Genomic DNA, 18535 nt, shown 5'->3' on the forward strand with positions numbered 1-18535 from the left:
ATGGCAACGTCCGTATACATTACCCTACAGTATACATCACCCACCCTACAGTATGGTAGAAATGACCATACATACCGTACGTTGATCACTATACAGACATACATAGGCCTCTATACATGACATGTTTCCGTCGTACCCGAATTTTTTTATATGTAACTTTTTGTGCTACAGTACATGATTGACATCGATTTCAACCATTTTGCGTAAAGGTCACGTGATAGTAATAGAAATACTTTAACGAATAGTTTAAAATTTAGTGTATGTGTGGAAATTAAAGCGTATACTTTATTTAAATTTATAATAAATGTATATCAATAAGTACGAAAAGTAAATGCTAAACAAAATGCAATCACAAATAAATCATATCAAAATATAATTAACAATATTGCTGCCTCGCTATCGGCGATCTGCAATATTACAATATGAATAAACCAAAAATTTATATATTAATCCTTAACTTACACTTAGTATAACTTGCACTAAGTGTAAGTTATCCAAAGTGTAAGTTATACAAAACACCAACAAATTGTTGATCATTTCAATTATGTCAGCGGTATGCCGAATTTTTGCCGAATTTTGCATATATGCTGATCTGCGTAACAATATTACTAACATAAAATTTCTTTTTTGGAATTTATTAACGTCCAAATTTCTTACATGCAAATAGTTTATTATTTTAAAAGAAATTTTTTGAGCATTTGCAAAATGTTTTTCAAAAAAAAACCTTTAGAGATACATAACATTCTGGAATATTTAAAAAATAATTTTACAAATTGGACCAGTAGAAATGAAAAAATTGATAACTTCATTCAGGAAATGCAATTGAACATCAATAATGAAAATGATGTAGTATTTGAATGGATACCATATAAACAATTTAATAAAATCAAAGAGATAGGCAAAAATGATTCTATAACAGTGTATTCATCAATATGGAAGGATGGTCCATTATGTAAAATGAATATGTTGAGTGGGTATTATGCAAGGGATCCAAATATAAATGTCGCCTTAAAATATTTACATAACTCACAAGATTCTGTTGATTTTCTAATAAATGAGGTATACCATTTTAATAAATATTCTTAATACTTTAAGTATAATAAATTTACTCATTTGTTTATATTTAGGCTAAAAAATATTCAAGAAAGATCTTTGATAGAGCAATTTGTGACATATATGGAATATCTCAAAATCCAAAAACAAATAACTATATTTTAGTTCTTGCATGGGCGAGTGGAAGCGAAAAAATTGATAACTTCATTCAGGAAAAGCAATTGAACATCAATAATGAAAATGATGTGGTATTTGAATGGATACCATATAAACAATTTAATAAAATCAAAGAGATAGGCAAAAATGATTCTATAACAGTGTATTCATCAATATGGAAGGATGGTCCATTATGTAAAATGAATATGTTGAGTGGGTATTATGCAAGGGATCCAAATATAAATGTCGCCTTAAAATATTTACATAACTCACAAGATTCTGTTGATTTTCTAATAAATGAGGTATAACATTTTAATAAATATTCTTAATACTTTAAGTATAATAAATTTACTCATTTGTTTATATTTAGGCTAAAAAATATTCAACAAAGATCTTTGATAGAGTAATTTGTGACATATATGGAATATCTCAAAATCCAAAAACAAATAACTATATTTTAGTTCTTGCATGGGCGAGTGGAAGTGAAAAAATTGATAAATTCATTCAAGAAATGCGATTAAAAATTAAATGGATACCATATAATCAGCTTCATTACATTAAAGAGGCAGACAAAAATGACCTTATAACATTGTATTCAGCAATATGGAAAGCTGGCCCATTATATAAGAGATATGGTTTGAGTAATTATACAAGAAATCCATGTAAAGAAGTTGCCTTAAAATGTTTACATAATTCACAAGAATCCATTGATTCTTTAATAAATAAGGTATGAATTTCTTTAAAGATTTAAATACTTTTTTTATTTATTATATTAACAATAGTTTTTACTTATATTTAGGCTAAAAAGTATCTAACAATACATAATGCATTTCAAGTATTGTATGGAATATCTCAAAATCCAGATACAGGAGATTATATTTTAATTCTTAACCAGACGAGTGGAAATGTAAAAATTGATGATTTCATTCAAGAAAAGCAATTAGAAATAAATGACTATGATGATATAGTGTTTGAATGGGTTCCATACAATCAGTTTAATAAAATTGAAAAGACAGGCAAAAATGGCCCTGTAACAGCATATTCAGCAATATGGAAAGATGATTTACTACATTATCAGTATTATGGATATACAAGACATTCAAATAACAAAATTGCTTTAAAATGTTTTCATAATTCACAAAAATCCATTGATTCTTTAATAAATGAGGTATGAAATTCTTTAATTATTTAAATGTTTATTTTAATATATTTACAATCTCTTTTATTTATATTCAGGCAAATAAATATCAAACAAAGCATAAAGCATTTCAAGTATTATATGGAATATCTCAAAATCCATTTACAGGAGATTATATTTTAATTCTTAACTTGATGAGTGGAAATGAAAAAATTGATGATTTCATTCTGGAAAGGCAATTGAAAATTAGTAACTATGATGATATTGTGCTTGAATGGATACCATATAATCAGTTTAATGAAATTAAAGAAACAGGCAAAAATAACCTTATAAAAGTATATTCAGCAACATGGAAAGATGGTCCATTATACAAGAAGAATAGACAGAGTAATTATACAAGAAATTCAAATAAAGAAGTTGCTTTAAAATGTTTACATAATTCACAAGTATTCATTGATTCTTTAATAAATAAGGTAAGGAATTTCTTTAAATATTTAAATACTTTTTTTAATTAACATATTCTAATATTTATATTAGGCTAAAAAATATCCAACAAAATATAAAGCATTTCAAGTATTGTATGGGATATCTCAAAATCCAGATACAGGAAATTACATTTTTGTTATTAACTGGACAAGTGGAAATGAAAAAATTGATGATTTCATTCAAGAAAGGCAGTTAGAAGTTAATGATTATTATGATATAGTGCTTGAATGGATACCATACAATCAATTTAATGAAATTAAAAAGACAGGCAAAAATGACCTTATAACAGTATATTCAGCAATATGGAATAATGGTCCAATATACAAATTGTTTGATAATGATAATTATAAAAGAGATTCAAATATAAAAGTTGTTTTAAAATGTTCACATAATTTACAAGTTTCTATTGATTCTTTAATATATGAGGTATGAAATTTCTTCAAATATTTAATAAATACTTATTTTAATTAATATATTTACCTTTTATTTATATTTAGGCTAAAAAATATTCAATAAAACATGAAGCATTTCAAGTATTATATGGAATAACTCAAGATCCATATACAAGAAATTATATTTTTGTTCAAAATAATTCTATAAACTTAACAAATTGGATCAGTGGAAATGAAAAAATTGACGATTTCATTCAAGAAATGCAATTGAAAATTAGTAACTATGATGATATTGTGCTTGAATGGATACCATACAATCAGTTTAATGAAATTAAAGAAACAAACAAAAATAACCTTATAACAGTATATTTAGCAATATGGAAGGATGGTCCATTATACAAGAAGAATAGACAGAGTAATTATACAAGAAATTCAAATAAAGAAGTTGCTTTAAAATATTTACATAATTCACAAATATTCATTGATTCTTTAATAAATAAGGTATGAAATTTCTTTAAATCCTATTTAAATACTTTTTTTAATTAACATATTCTAATATTTATATTAGGCTAAAAAATATCCAATAAAACATAAAGCATTTCAAGTATTGTATGGGATATCTCAAAATCCAGATACAGGAGATTATATTTTTGTTCTTAACTGGACAAGTGGAAATGAAAAAATTGATGATTTCATTCAAGAAAGGCAGTTAGAAGTTAATGATTATAATGATATAGTACTTGAATGGATACCATACAATCAATTTAATGAAATTAAAAAGACAGGCAAAAATAACCAAATAACAGTATATTCAGCAATATGGACAAATGGTCCATTATACAAATTGCTTGATGATTATGATTATAAAAGAAATTTAAATATAGAAGTTGTTTTAAAATGTTTACATAATTCACAAGAATCTATTGATTCATTAATAAATGAGGTATAATTTTCTTTAAATGTTTATGTATTTTTTCAATTAATATTTACAATCTCCTTTATTTATATTTAGGCTAAAAAATACCCAACAAAACATAAAGCATTTCAAGCATTGTATGGAATATCTCAAAATCCAGATACAGAAGATTATATTTTAGTTCTTATGTGGACAAGTGGAAATGACAAAATTGATTATTTCATTCAAGAAATGCAATTAAAAATAAATGAACATGGCTATGATGATATAATACTTGAATGGATACCATACAGTCAGTTTAATAATATTAAGGAAATAGGTAAAGGTGGTTTTTCTACAGTATATTCAGCAGAATGGAAGAATGGTCCATTAGAATATAATGTGGATAAAGAAATCTACAAAAGGAATTCAAATAAAGTAATTGCTTTGAAATGTTTGCATAATTCCCAAATTATTACTGATAAATTTTTAAATGAGGTATGAAACTTTTTTAAAAGAATCACTATAATAGAATAATCTTTTATTTAAGCACAATGTAATTACTTATTTTTTGATATCAATGTATTTTAATAGGTTAAAGAGTACTCAATAAGTAAAAGCAGTAATATTCTTAATATATATGGAATATCTCAAAATCCAGATACAAAAGAATATATTATGGTTCTCCAATATGCAAAAGAAGGCAATTTTAATCATTGGATAAGTAGAAACTATGAATATTTCAATTGGAAGGACAAAATATCTGTATTACTTAATATTGTTAATGGTCTTAAGGAAATACATCAAAGAAATTTAGTTCATCGTGATTTTCATACAGGAAATATATTAATTTTAAATTACATAAGTTATTTTAGTAACTGTGTATTAATTTCAGATATGGGATTATGTGGAGAAGTAGATGAAACTAAAATTTATGGAGTTATGCCTTATATGGCTCCTGAAGTATTAAGAGGAAAGCTTTATACTCAAGCAGCAGATATTTATAGTTTCGGTATGATAATGTACTTTGTAGCAACTGGAAAACAACCTTTTGGCGATCATGCACATGATCATCTTCTTGCATTAGATATTTGCAAAGGAATTAGACCTGAAATAAGTGAGCCAGAAGCACCAAAATATTATATTGATTTAATGAAAAAGTGTTGGGATTTAGATAAAAATAATAGACCAGATATTTTTGAGATAAATAAATTAATCACATCATTTTATGAGTTATATGTGGAGAATTTTGTTACTGTAGAAAATGAAGAAATTGTAATACAATTTAAGGAGGCAGAAGAATATAGAAAAGCAAATCTTACTTCCATTGAAAATTACCAAACAGCTACCCATTCACAAGCTATTTATACATCTCGATTACTTAATCCTATTACAAAAGATCTTCCAAAAAATGATGATGATTATAATTCTCAATGTTTAGATCAAGTAATCTGACTCCAGATGAAATCCAAACAAAGTATATTATAATAATATTGTGTTTAATTAAGATGTGCTAAAAATTATTCACTTGATATATATTTATATAGCTATTATTTTATAGTAATTTGCAATTAACATACAATTTTGTCCAACACTGTATATAGAATAACATTTATTCATGAATAAAATCAGTTTGTAATTGGACATTTTAAATATATTATTATTTTTTCTGATATGATAAACAAATGTTGGTAGCATTAACACTTCAATGAAATAATTCTTCAATGCATGAATTTGTTGATATATTTGTTGATATATTTGCAAAATAAAACATTCCATCCTTTCCTTTATATTCGTAAAATAACAAAAATAATACAATTTTTAAAATATTAAATATTTCATTTACACTGAGTTTAGGAACAAACTGAATTTTATTAGTTATCAAATTAAGACCAACTGGCTTAAATAAGTAAAAAATAAGCAATAATATTTATTTAATAAAAAATAAATCAACTGAAATAACATATTATAGTAGAAATTTATTTTTATAATTTTATCAAAGGCTTCTAGATATGTTATACTACAATACAGTAAGTACAACTAGTGCCTCGACCCGTATCCGGATCAATCCGGATTGATCCGGATTTTTTTTTTTTTCGGATATCCGGATTTTCACGGTTTTCATCCAGATTATAAATCGGATGAAAAATATCCGGTTTGACCCGGAATCCGGATGAAATTTTTATTATTTTTTTTTTTAATTAATAATGATTTTGCTGATCCATAAAGATCTATATCTAAATTATATTATGGCTAATTATTTTTGCGCCTAATACCAATTTTTTTATTAAAATTTATTAAATTTATATTTGTTATATTAAACTTTTTAATACAGTAAGTTTAAGAAGATTTTTCAATTATAATTTATTTATTGAAGTTTGTATCAGATTTGTTTATTTAAATTTATACATTAACAAATAACAAATAATTTTAGATTTCACATTCAAACGTTCAAAAGAAAAAAAACTTTATATTATTTTTGTTACAACAAAATAATAATTATTGTTTTAAATGAAAAATTGTTCAATATTATAAATTTATATAATTATAACAACTTTTTTTAAAAATTAAAACTAGTGTTATATAATTTGATTCAAATGATTCTTTAATTTTTGAAAGAAGAAACAAATCCTTAAAAAATTGCCTTACTAACCCAACACATCTATTTATAGTAATCTTTAGCTGTATATAAAAATATCTTGTTTAAAATTTCATAATTAGTTAATTTACAAAGAAATGTTAAACAATATTCTGAGACAATGCTGAAATAATATGAAATTGTTTTAAAGAAAAGTATTTAATGAAATTGGAATTATGTAAATTTCGTGGTCTTGAATAATTTTGGCCAAATTTGTAATTCTGGCCGAAATTAACATCACGTGACACCGGAAAATAGTTTAGCCACCGGGCAAAAAATTTTTTATCGGCTGGCATGAAAATTTAATGTTACACAATTTGTAATTCTGGCCGGCGTTATGAATTCTGGCCAGAATTATTGCCGATCATTTGTAAATCCAATCCGGTTTCCGGTTTCTATCCGGATTATCTGATCCGGATTCAAAATCCGGGTCAATCCGGATATAATCCGGATTTTTTTTTTGTGTAATCCGGATGACGGTTTTCATCCGGGTCGAAGCACTAAGTACAACAACAAAATTATGAAATTTACTAATAAAGGACTGTTATGTTAGTTTCTACTTGCGTAGGAAAAATGGCCAATCGATAGTGCACATATGGGATCTAAATTGTGTTGTTTCTTATTTATAGTAAAAGCTTGGATATATTGCAAAAAGAACATGAATATAGGTCAATTCTGATGGTTACAAAAATTTTAAGAGGAGGTAGAAGAGGGAATGTAACTTTACCTAATAGTAAATACTACTTTACAGTAACAATATATACAGTATATATTCCATACCAAATGTATGACATTACAATTTGAAGTTCATTGATAGATAATTTTTTGAATACTATTATCCTTGGGTACATTTAGTGCCAAATTGTTTTTCTACTTGGCATTTTCTGTTAACAACAATATTGCTGGCATTCAATTCGACCTAAAGATGGTCAATGGTCCTACTCGGTCCTACTCAGTCCGGTCTAAGCCAGTCCTAGTCTTTGTAAGACTGGACTGCAGGCCTTATTCATTTGTGGCACACTGGACTGAACCAGAGACTGACCAAGAGACCATCAGCCCGTCTTACAAAATTGATTTTTTCACAACATTTCCTTTTATTTTCTTTTTAGGAATGGTTTGAGACTTGGTCTTACTTAAAATATTTTTTTTTTTATTTTTTTCAAATATTCCTAAAAAATGTAAAATCTGCTCTTGATGATGATTTAAATAAATAAAAAAATTCCATAAATAAGTGTTTATTATTTAATATTATAACATAATTTATAATATATATTGATATGTCTTTAGAAGGCCATGATCCTGGTTTTATTGATTTATCATGCAATTGAAAAGAACTATAGGAGACTGCGTCCTATGTGGTCCAGTCTTTTTGCCACATAGGACCAAAGGTGACTATGGTCTTTAGGACCATTGTTCATCTTTAATTCAATCTGCATTTTCTGATATTTTTTTAGTACCACTATTCATATATGTTATGAAAAATTTCATAACAAAATTATAGAAACAAATTAATACTTTAGCCTTTAGGTTTTTACCAGAAACTTCAAATGAAATGAACTGCCAGTAATAGTGATAATTCAAAATCAAATTTTTTTTAGCTAAAAAAGTTTAACACTGAACTATGAATTTAAATCTCATATTATTTTATTTTAAAACTAGGGTAATTTGGTATTGTTAGTGAGTTATAATATAATTATTGCATTATTCAGTAATTATTTATATATATTTTAAGTAATATAATAGGGTTTATATTAAAAAGTTGATTTGTATTTTGTATATTTATCAAATAATAAATTTTATGGTTTATTTTGAGTTTATTAGTTTTATTAAAGAAATATTATATTTAATGATCAAAATGAATTAATCCTGTAACATGTTAAATGGTAATAATATAAAGATAAATATAAATATAATAGTTTGTATTGATTTTAATAAAATATTAGATATGATGATAATGTTAAGTATACGTCAAGGTTGCATGGGATGATCTCCCTCCTGAATATTATCGAAAATTAATTGATAGTATGCCTCAGAGGGTCAATGCTGTTATTTTCACGAATGGATATAGAATTAATTATTAAATTTTTGTAAAATTCAATAAAGGAAGGCGTAATGAACATGTTAAATTTTTATTTTCATTTTATAAAACATATAAAAATTTTTTAATTTTGAAAGTGGCCGGATCATTTAGGCCACCATCTGTATGTAACATGATCTGTCCATGTTATTTGATTGGCGGTCAGGTCATATTATACACAATTCTTTATTGCTAATATAATTTTCCGGTTAATGAAATTTTAATCACTTTTTTTACAAAAAAACTTAGTTTGTATTAATAATAATTTTTCTATTCCCATCCTCTTGGAATGAATGATGCAGCTATCCAGTTATTTTCAGTTTTTGTAATTACAAATTTTTTTTAAATGAATATTATTCCTTTTTCAGTCAAAGCCAATTTTTTTCCATCATTGTAATTCTTTTATTTATTTAGTGTTTTTAATAATTTTTTTATCACTATAAAAATTTGTTTTTAAATTTTCTATTAATAAAATAGTGGCAAAAAAAAAAATAATAAAAATTGATATGAAAATATAGAAACATAATATGGACGAAATTATATTTATTTTGTAAAAGATATTTTGCGATGTGATTTTAACATGATTTATATAAAGAAAAAAACTCCATTAATCCATTTATATTTTGAAACAATAAAATGATATATCTTTTTTTATACTGTATATTCATACTGTATGCTTATAAAAAAATAAAATCTCCATATTTTTTAATATTCCACATTTTAAAGTACTTAATTAAATTCATATATTTATTATTAAATTCAAATAATAGAATAGCATCTGTTTTTTAATACTAATATATTTCATTAATTTATAATGTTTCATACATTGCATTTATTTATTAAGTTTCATTTATTCACATTTATTGTTAACCTTTTGTATACATGCAATTTACTTTATATATACTGCCTATTATCAGAATAAGTATGTTAATTATGTAATCATTTATGAACTTAATAAATAAACGTGTTAAAAAAAGAATCAGAATAAGTAAAAATTGGCAAAAAATCGGATAGCCAATTTTTGGCTACATCTGTCCAATTTGTGACTTTTACAGCCGATTTCATAGATCGTTAGTGTATTACCAATATAAAAATGTAGATTCCATAATCCATATACAATTTTTTTGTATGGTAAAAAATAAAGAAAAATTTATATTGTAATATTAAATTTAATTTTAAATAATAATGCTTTATTAAGTAATATTAAATAAAAATTTAAATTTTAAAAATACATTAAAGAATGTAAATTTATTTGCAATTCAGTATAGTATGATCATAAAAAATATAAATTACTCCACTGCATTTTCATGAAAATTGGATTTTGACTGCTAAACAACTTTTAATTAATAAAAGAAGTCGATTTCCTTTGACCAAAATGTTCAAAATACGTTCTGAAGTGACAAAACAGAAAAAATAAAATTCATGAATGAGTACCGTTGTGAAAAACGTGAATAACCCTTCAAGTATTAACTGTACCTTCATGAAAATTAATATCCAAGCAGATTATGACCCGCTGAACAACTTTCAATTAATATAAGAAGTCGATTTACTTTGACTAAAGTGCTCAAAATACGCTCTGAAGTGACAAAACGGAAAAAATAAAATTCGTGAATGAGTACCGTTGTGAAAAACGTGAATAACTCTTCAAATATTAACTGTACCTTCGTGAAAACCAATATTCGAACAGATTATTACTCGCTGAACAACTTTCAATTAATATAAGAAGTCGATTTACATTGACTAAAGTGCCGAAAATACGCTCTAAAGTGATAAAACAGAAAAAATAAAATTCCATTGTGAAAAACGTGAATAACCCTTCAAGTATTAACTGTACCTTCATGAAAATTAATATCCAAGCAGATTTTGACCCGCCAAAAAACTTTCAATTAACATAAGAAGTCGATTTACTTTGACTAAACTGCCCAAAATACGCTCTGAAGGTAAAAAAAATTTGTAACTTAGTACTATCATGTAAAAATGTAAATAACTCCAAAAATATTAACTGTGCTTTCATGTAGATTAATATCTTAACAGCTTCAAACTTGCTGAACTACTTTTAATTAAAGAGCAAGATTTACTTTGGCCAAAATGCTCAAACCATAATTTGAAATATGTGTAAACAAACTATAATATTTGTTTATATTTAAATTCTGAGTTATTTAATTTAAATATGTTTGTGTTTATATTTAAGGAAAAAAAATAAAATTTTACTTCTATTTTATTAGGTTTTTGTAAATAAAAGACAAAAAAATAATCAGCTGAAAAAATAAAAAAATTCTTTGTTAATAACCGTAATACATGATCACATGTTGCAATATTAAAATCGGAAATCCTATATTTAAATTGGTAATACGTATTACATATATGACCGATAGGCCAAATTATATCTCCTGCTATTACAATTGTAAAATAATATTAAAATTATGAATAAATTAAAAGTTTTTCTAATTTGAAAAATGCAAATCTTTCTGAATTACTCAAATTTTCAAATCTGTTTATTATAGTATAATCAATAGTTAATTTTCACTGCAAAATCTCCTAGGAATGGATAAATAAATACATATAAAATTTACTACCCAGTAAGGTTTTTTTGGATGGTTCTAACCTCTACTTATTATTTATTTTATTTATTTTATTTTTTTTATAGAGAGAAATTGTCATAATACATGTATTATTTTAAAATTAACATTTTAAAAATTAAATTGAAAAACTATAATTTATTAATTAACAATAAAATGTTTTTTGTTAAAATTATTTAAAAATTTTTTAAATTATAGCGAAAATGCTATAACAGTAAATAATATTATAATAGCAAAATTGATCAGCAAACAAATGAAAACATGCAAATATTGAATGATGTCTCAATTTAACAGGTATTTTCAGTGGCACAGGAAGAGTTTTTGCGAAAAGTTGGCATTAGAAGTTTTTTTCATTGTCATTGTCATTGACATTGACATTGACATTGACATTGTCACTGACATTGACATTGTCATTGTCATTTACATAAAGTTATATAAGATTAATTTGAGAGTTTTTTACCAAAAAGGAAATTTTTTTATAAAAAAAGAAATGATTTTCAATTTCGAGGCAATTCAGCAGGTGTTTTAATAACAAATTGAGAAATGATTTCCATAGAAAATCTCGTGACAAAATTTATAATAAATTTAAAAATAAATGATCAACAAATGATCAACAAAATTGTTACTAGTTTTATAAAAAACGCCCAATAATATCTTTTTATTGTTTTAAAATATAAAAAACATATGCTCAGATTAGTGATTTGTTTGATATACCTCATGTCGAATTTTATTCTACTATTGATAAATGGCCTTCTGCATATAGAGGAGAATTGTTAGCTGTTCTTTTAGCATTAAGCGTTGTTCCAAAAAATAGTAAAGTTAGAATTAACACAGACTCGCTTAACGTGATTACTCAATTTGAAAAATTGAAGAAGTCAAGATTTTCTCAAACCTCACGTGAATACTTTAAGGCTAATAATAATTTCTTATGGGCTATTTTATGTAGAATCATATTAACATTGAACTTGCATGTGGAAATGTTTAAGGTTGTTGCTCATGGTGATGATATGGGTAATAATTATGTAGATAATTTGGCGAAAATTGCACATACTGATCAAGATCGCTATATAGTTTTACGACAGAACGCTTGTATGATGAAAGTTCTTCCTTGTTGGAATGGAATTATTATTGAAAATAAGCTGCGCTCATTTTTGAAAAATATATGCAACTACAAAGGTTTAGAAAAATTTATTAATTTGAATAGAAATTCTAAATATCGCACGCTAGAAGTCAACTGGACATCCACATTTAGTTGTTTAAATTGTGACATAAATAACAATGAAACTTCTGTTTCTTCTTCTAAAACGAAAGCTCAAAAAGTTCACTTGTTAATTGAAGAAATTCCTACAATTGAACAGATGAAGAAATCATTGTTTGACTTATATGATGGTTGGATGTGCCCTATATGTGGTCTACAAGACGAAACCTTTAATCATGTCTGGACGTGTAGTGGTCATTATGATATTATTAACAACATTCGAGATAAGACTATTAATCATCTCTTAACTTGGATATTAGAATATAATGATAATATACAAGATTTTAATGCTCTTATGGCACTTGATATATGGGATATATCTTATGATCCTAACATGTTTACTTTTATTGACTTGATTAAAGGTATTATACCTATGTCGCTTTCAGAATTATTGAATTCCTGGACTACAAAGAAAAATGTTGTTGATGTTTTGGTTCAAATGAGACAGTTTATTTTTAATGCTATATTCGAAGAAGTTTGGATTCCAAGGTGTTCGCATTTGAAGGAATTTGAACATTCTATAGGATTAACTAAAAAGAAAAAATTAGAATTCAAAAGCGTTCGTTCATTACCTAGTAATAATAGTAGTTATACTAATAATATTCATTATGATTCTTTAGATAGTGTTAGGAATTACATTTATTTTGGTAAAAATATAATAGAATTTTATACTAATCTTACTTCGTAGCGCCATCGTAGATTTTAGTAGTTTGATTTATATAATTTTATAGGGTCAATTTTACTTTTTTCTGCAGGGCGGGCTTCAACTTACCAAGTTTCGGCTAGTGTATGGGAGGTAGTGGGTTAATTAAAGAAATGGTTTTTAGGTGTAGTTGGTTATATCTTTAATAGTTTCGTATTTAATTGCCCCATCGTCGAAGTAGATTCTTCTGATAGTTTAGTTCATTTTTTTTATTTTACTTCTTCATTTCTGATATGTTTATAAAATTTGTATTCGCTAACTATTACTGTTCAATAAAAATAAAAATAAAAATATAAAAAACATATAAATTCATCATTCAATATATTGAGAATGGACAATCTGAAGTATATCAAATGACTTCACTCAAAACATGTTTGATAATAACTCGGGTACTGATATTTATTTTTAAATGATACTTGATACTTGAATAAGTAGAAATTAAATTCACATTAAAACCCACTCTTGAACAGTACCATCATAGCAAGACATAACTATTAGAAAAATTTATTGGATGATGAAATCCATGGAAGATTTAATTTATGGATTACTTTTCTGAAAATTCAAATTTAAATAATAATAATATCTTTATTAATAACAAAAGAGAGAAGTTAACAGCTGCATAAAAAAATTGTATTAGCAATTAATAAAGCACATTTCATTTTTTCCTTAGTTTTTCCACTTTCTTTCGTAAGTTATTTTTTTTTATATAGTATTTTTAATATTTCCTTTATAATAATATAGAATTTTAATATTAAAAAAGTAATATTATTTTCATTTACTTTTTATTAATTTCCCATTTTTCTAATTGATTCTCATCTTCATACTGACAAATATTTTCTATCTTCTAATCCAATAACTATAAATATCTAAATAAAAAAATTCATAACATTACATCAATTTACAAAGGAATTCAACAATTATAGTTGCATAATCAACTATTTTAATAAATTTTAAAAACCCAACAAGAATTTAATATGAATCTAATTTTATATGTAAAATAAATTTATATAAAATCATTTAGATTTTTTATTATAAATTAAATAAAATTTTATAATAAATATTGCATTTAATAATGTAAATTTATAAATAGGCTTTTATTTTAAAATATTGCAAAATATATTCTACTAACTAATTATCTGATGATATGCAAGGCAAATAAATCTATTTAGAATTTGGAGGACATCTAAACTTTAATAAGTAAGGTTGATATTTTGGTTGTTTAACAATGCGAACATTAGGAAAAATATTGTGATAACATATCACCTAACGAATCTATTCAACCATATTGTGCTCAATCTTCTTGTAATATGAACTGTCAAAATTTACGAAATGGAGGCAAAAAATTTAGTAGTGTTTCCTTTTAAAACAAAAAAAGGAAGTTTTTCAGTAAAATTTACTTTTCTTATTACTGATTCAGTTAGCTAGATTTCATCCGAATCTATAAAAAAAAAATAATACTTCAATAAAAAAATACAAACAAGTTAAACAAGTTAAAAAAAGAAAGTTAGTAAAAACCGTCTGATAATCCCTCGTAATACTTCTGATATTTAATTCCAATCATATCTCACATTTTGATCTAAGCCGTGTAGTCCGAATAAAAAAAAGTTGAAAAAAGTTTTCGTTTAATGCCCTTGGTTCTTCTGATCTTTAATTTCCAGCTCATACTACCTTCCAATTTCGGTTTCTAAACTCCAAGGCCAAAAATTCGCGCCTAGCAGGTACTGTATATATCTAAAAAAAGACAAGGAACGTTAGTAAGATCTTACTAATGTTCCTTAACTCCCAATTCTCAACCTACCTTTTCATTCTGAAGTCCAAGGCTGCCTATAAGAAAAAAAAAAGGAGCATTAATAAGCCTTGCTAATGTTTCTTAAATCCCCTTATTCCTAATCCTTCCATAGTTTACTTCCATAGTTTATTTTCAATTTCCAAAATTCAATAATTAATGACAACCGGGATTCTAAAAACTATATAAATAAAAATATTAGTAAGTTTTTATTATATTTCTTAAAATCTCTACTCCCTAATTCCCACACCCAATCTTTACCTTATTCTAAACAAAATGAATTCTACTCGTTCATAGTCCATAGTATCTAAAATAAGCTTTTTTTAATAAAAAATATACCAGTTTATAAAAAAAAAGAGTAAAAAAAAAGAATGTCGTTTTTTTTTACCGAGTTTAAAAAAGTATTAAAAAGTATTAAAATATATAAAATGAAGATTTATACAAAATGATTATTAAATAAATCAAGTTTAAGAAAAAAGTTTTAAAAAAAATACGAAAAAAATGTTTGAAAACACGAAATTAGATTAAATAAAAGTTTAAAACCAAATTTTATCAACAATCGTAGAGTAGTGATTGACATTGCAGATCACGATTTTTTATTTGCAATGTTTTCAAGTTTAGAACTATAAACTTAATTTCTTAATAAAAGATATGTAATAGTTCAAGTTAAATATTAGCTAAATTTCTAGTTAGTAAACGTTTTCTTAAGAGTACGAATTATAGTTATTCATTTGGTACTAGATCAATATTAAATTTAATCAGATTTTTTTAATCTTAAAGGTCGATTAAATAAGAGCTTTTTTCCAACTTTAAAGATTAGCCAAATGTCAAATGTTTGATACATTATTTGATTGATTTGGCCAAAAAAATCTTATGATCAAAAGAAATAGTTTCTTAAATTTATTGCAATTATATAAATAAATATTTTTAAAACCCATACAAATTTATATGGAAATTTATATAAATTATAAAATAGGTATTATATATATAATTAGAATATAAAATATTTGTTTGTTATATATTATACATAATTATAATTAATGTAATGTAGGACTATTCTAATATGAATTTATATCTAATCTATAGTCAAATAATATTGTGTGAATATTTTATATAAAATTATAAATATGAAACTATTTGAATATAAATTTATATATAATCTATATTCTATAGCCAAATAAATACTATGTATGAATTAATTATATATTTACGAATTTCAATACGTGTTTTAATTGTTTTATAAAAATTGTTAAGTAAACTGTATGGGATTAAAATATTCATACTTAATTTTTAAATGTTATTATTCTATATAAAATCATAATAATTTTGAAATTTTAGTTTATATCAATCATGATCGCCAACATTTATTCATCATGTGATTTTGTAAAATATTTTGATTGGTAATTTTAATCAAAAAATAATCAAATAAACGAAAAATTAACTAGATGATTGGTAAGATGCAAAAGCAAAAGGATTCATTAAAATTTAAGATATAAAATTAACGAAAATAATTTTAACTAAATAAAAATACGTGGTTATTAATGTAATTTGTGATTGGCGTTTCGATAAGAAATACCGACAAAAATACAAATATCAATAAGTTATAATATAAATATGTCTCAAATAATAATAATTACAAAATGGATTATTATGGAAGAATATTAAGTAAATTATGTAACATTTTTTCGTTAAGAGTAAAGAAAGTTTATTTTTTAAAGGAAGATTTTAAACACCAAATTAATAAGCATATAAGAACCAATAAAGAAGTTAAAAAAACCTTTTTGAAGTTAGACACAGTGGAATCATTTAGCCGGGCCCTGTAAAAAATCTGATCCGTGTTTTATCTTTCCATGTTTTTTCCGTGAATGTATCATTTTCATGGAATTTATAGCCTTAAATCATGGAAATTTTCATCTCGCTAACACGGATATCCGTGAATGTATCATTTTCACGGAATTTTTACGGAAGACACGGAGAAATAATGGAAATATTCGGATAAAAATTTTTTATAGGGGGGGTCATTTAGAATCGCTTGGAAAATACTAAGAAAATATTTAAGTATTCCGGGATATGAAGCTTAATAAAAGTTAAAAGTTGTGAAGAAAATGACTGAAAATTTTTATACTTTTATATCACACTATTTCTTTTATAATTGATACTAATTCGAAAATAGCTATTTTTAAATAAACCTTTCATTTCATTCAATCCCTTTTGTTATTTAATTATATTTACCCTTTATAATTTACCTTTTTATTTTACTCATTACCCTTCTTTTTTTCAAATAATTTCTTTATTGAACGTCAATCCTTACATAGATAGTCGTACCCGAGTTGGTATTTTTCTTAGATTAAAAGATGTCCTTGAAATCTTGAACTTCTAGCCATTTATACACCAATTAACTGTTAAACTTTTTTTAATGCTCTAAAACTTTTATATTTATATTATAAATAATTTTTATTTATAGCTTTATTTTATTTAGCATTTACCGTTTTAGTTTTAGCCAGTTATTATGATTGTTAAAAGTTATAATAAAGTTTAATTCGTGATCCGGGAGTGATTTTCATTCCTTAAATAATGCTCTTTATGTGAACCATTCAACACCAACATATTTTAATACATAATATTTATCCCAAAGTTTCAAATAGTTTGATTTTTACAATAATTTTTTCACATAATTTTTTACTTTTATTTTATTTTTTTTATTTTTTTTTTTATTACAAAGGAAAAATTTATTATAAAAGAAAAATATACAAAATTGAACTAATCTAGTTTAAATACAAGATCAAATAAAAACTAATAAAAAACTTGGTGACTTAAGAATATGTGTTCAAAAGAACTTTCTACCATCATGCCTGCCCAAATACTTTCACATGCATAAAGCATCCTACTGGTATTCGTACATCCTTTAGTGACTAGCTCAAAGATATTTCTCTACAAAAAAAAAAATAAAACAAAAAAAAATAAAACAATTCTAAAACCTAAAAAAATCTAGTATATCCTAAATTAATTTACATAAAACATCTAAAATTTCCACTAAGACCTTAGATCATGATGTTTTACGGGACTTATCTTTCTTCTGCTTTTTATGCTTCTCAGATTTTGTCTCTTGTGGTTTCTTTTTAGAATTCTTAGAATTCTTTTGACTTTTATCAGTCTGTCAACTTCCTGAAGTTCTTTTTTGATCCTTGTTGGCATTATTGCCAAATGCTGTTGCTCCCAATCATATTGATTATCTAATGCTGTATGCATATCAACCCACTTTTCAAAATAACCAATAAGCTTACGATCTCCTTTTGCTGTCTGTACAATTTTAAAGCTTTTCAAACCATTAATCGCAGTAAGTAATGAATGTAGGCGATGGTCTTTCCATAAGG

At 24.8% G+C, this 18535-nt stretch overlaps 2 protein-coding genes across 2 annotated transcripts; one reads left to right on the forward strand and one right to left on the reverse strand.

Moving 5' to 3' along the window:
* Positions 1-963: 963 nt before the first annotated feature.
* On the forward strand, positions 964-5575 carry OCT59_023614 (uncharacterized protein; the record flags this gene model as incomplete). Its single annotated transcript, XM_066134840.1, has 13 exons — positions 964-1059; positions 1128-1511; positions 1580-1936; positions 2009-2377; positions 2446-2820; positions 2885-3259; positions 3331-3726; positions 3794-4168; positions 4238-4278; positions 4435-4618; positions 4715-4844; positions 5016-5132; positions 5295-5575. The coding sequence occupies 13 exons, from the start codon at positions 964-966 to the stop codon at positions 5573-5575; spliced, it is 3480 nt and encodes a 1159-aa protein (XP_065990924.1).
* A 4784-nt stretch (positions 5576-10359) lies between these two features.
* On the reverse strand, positions 10360-10849 carry OCT59_023615 (uncharacterized protein; the record flags this gene model as incomplete). Its single annotated transcript, XM_066134841.1, has 4 exons — positions 10360-10411; positions 10497-10596; positions 10670-10714; positions 10801-10849. The coding sequence occupies 4 exons, from the start codon at positions 10847-10849 to the stop codon at positions 10360-10362; spliced, it is 246 nt and encodes an 81-aa protein (XP_065990925.1).
* Between the last annotated feature and the right edge of the window lie 7686 nt (positions 10850-18535).

This window comes from Rhizophagus irregularis, chromosome 4 (genome assembly GCF_026210795.1).
Source record: "Rhizophagus irregularis chromosome 4, complete sequence".
NCBI lineage: Eukaryota > Fungi > Glomeromycota > Glomeromycetes > Glomerales > Glomeraceae > Rhizophagus > Rhizophagus irregularis.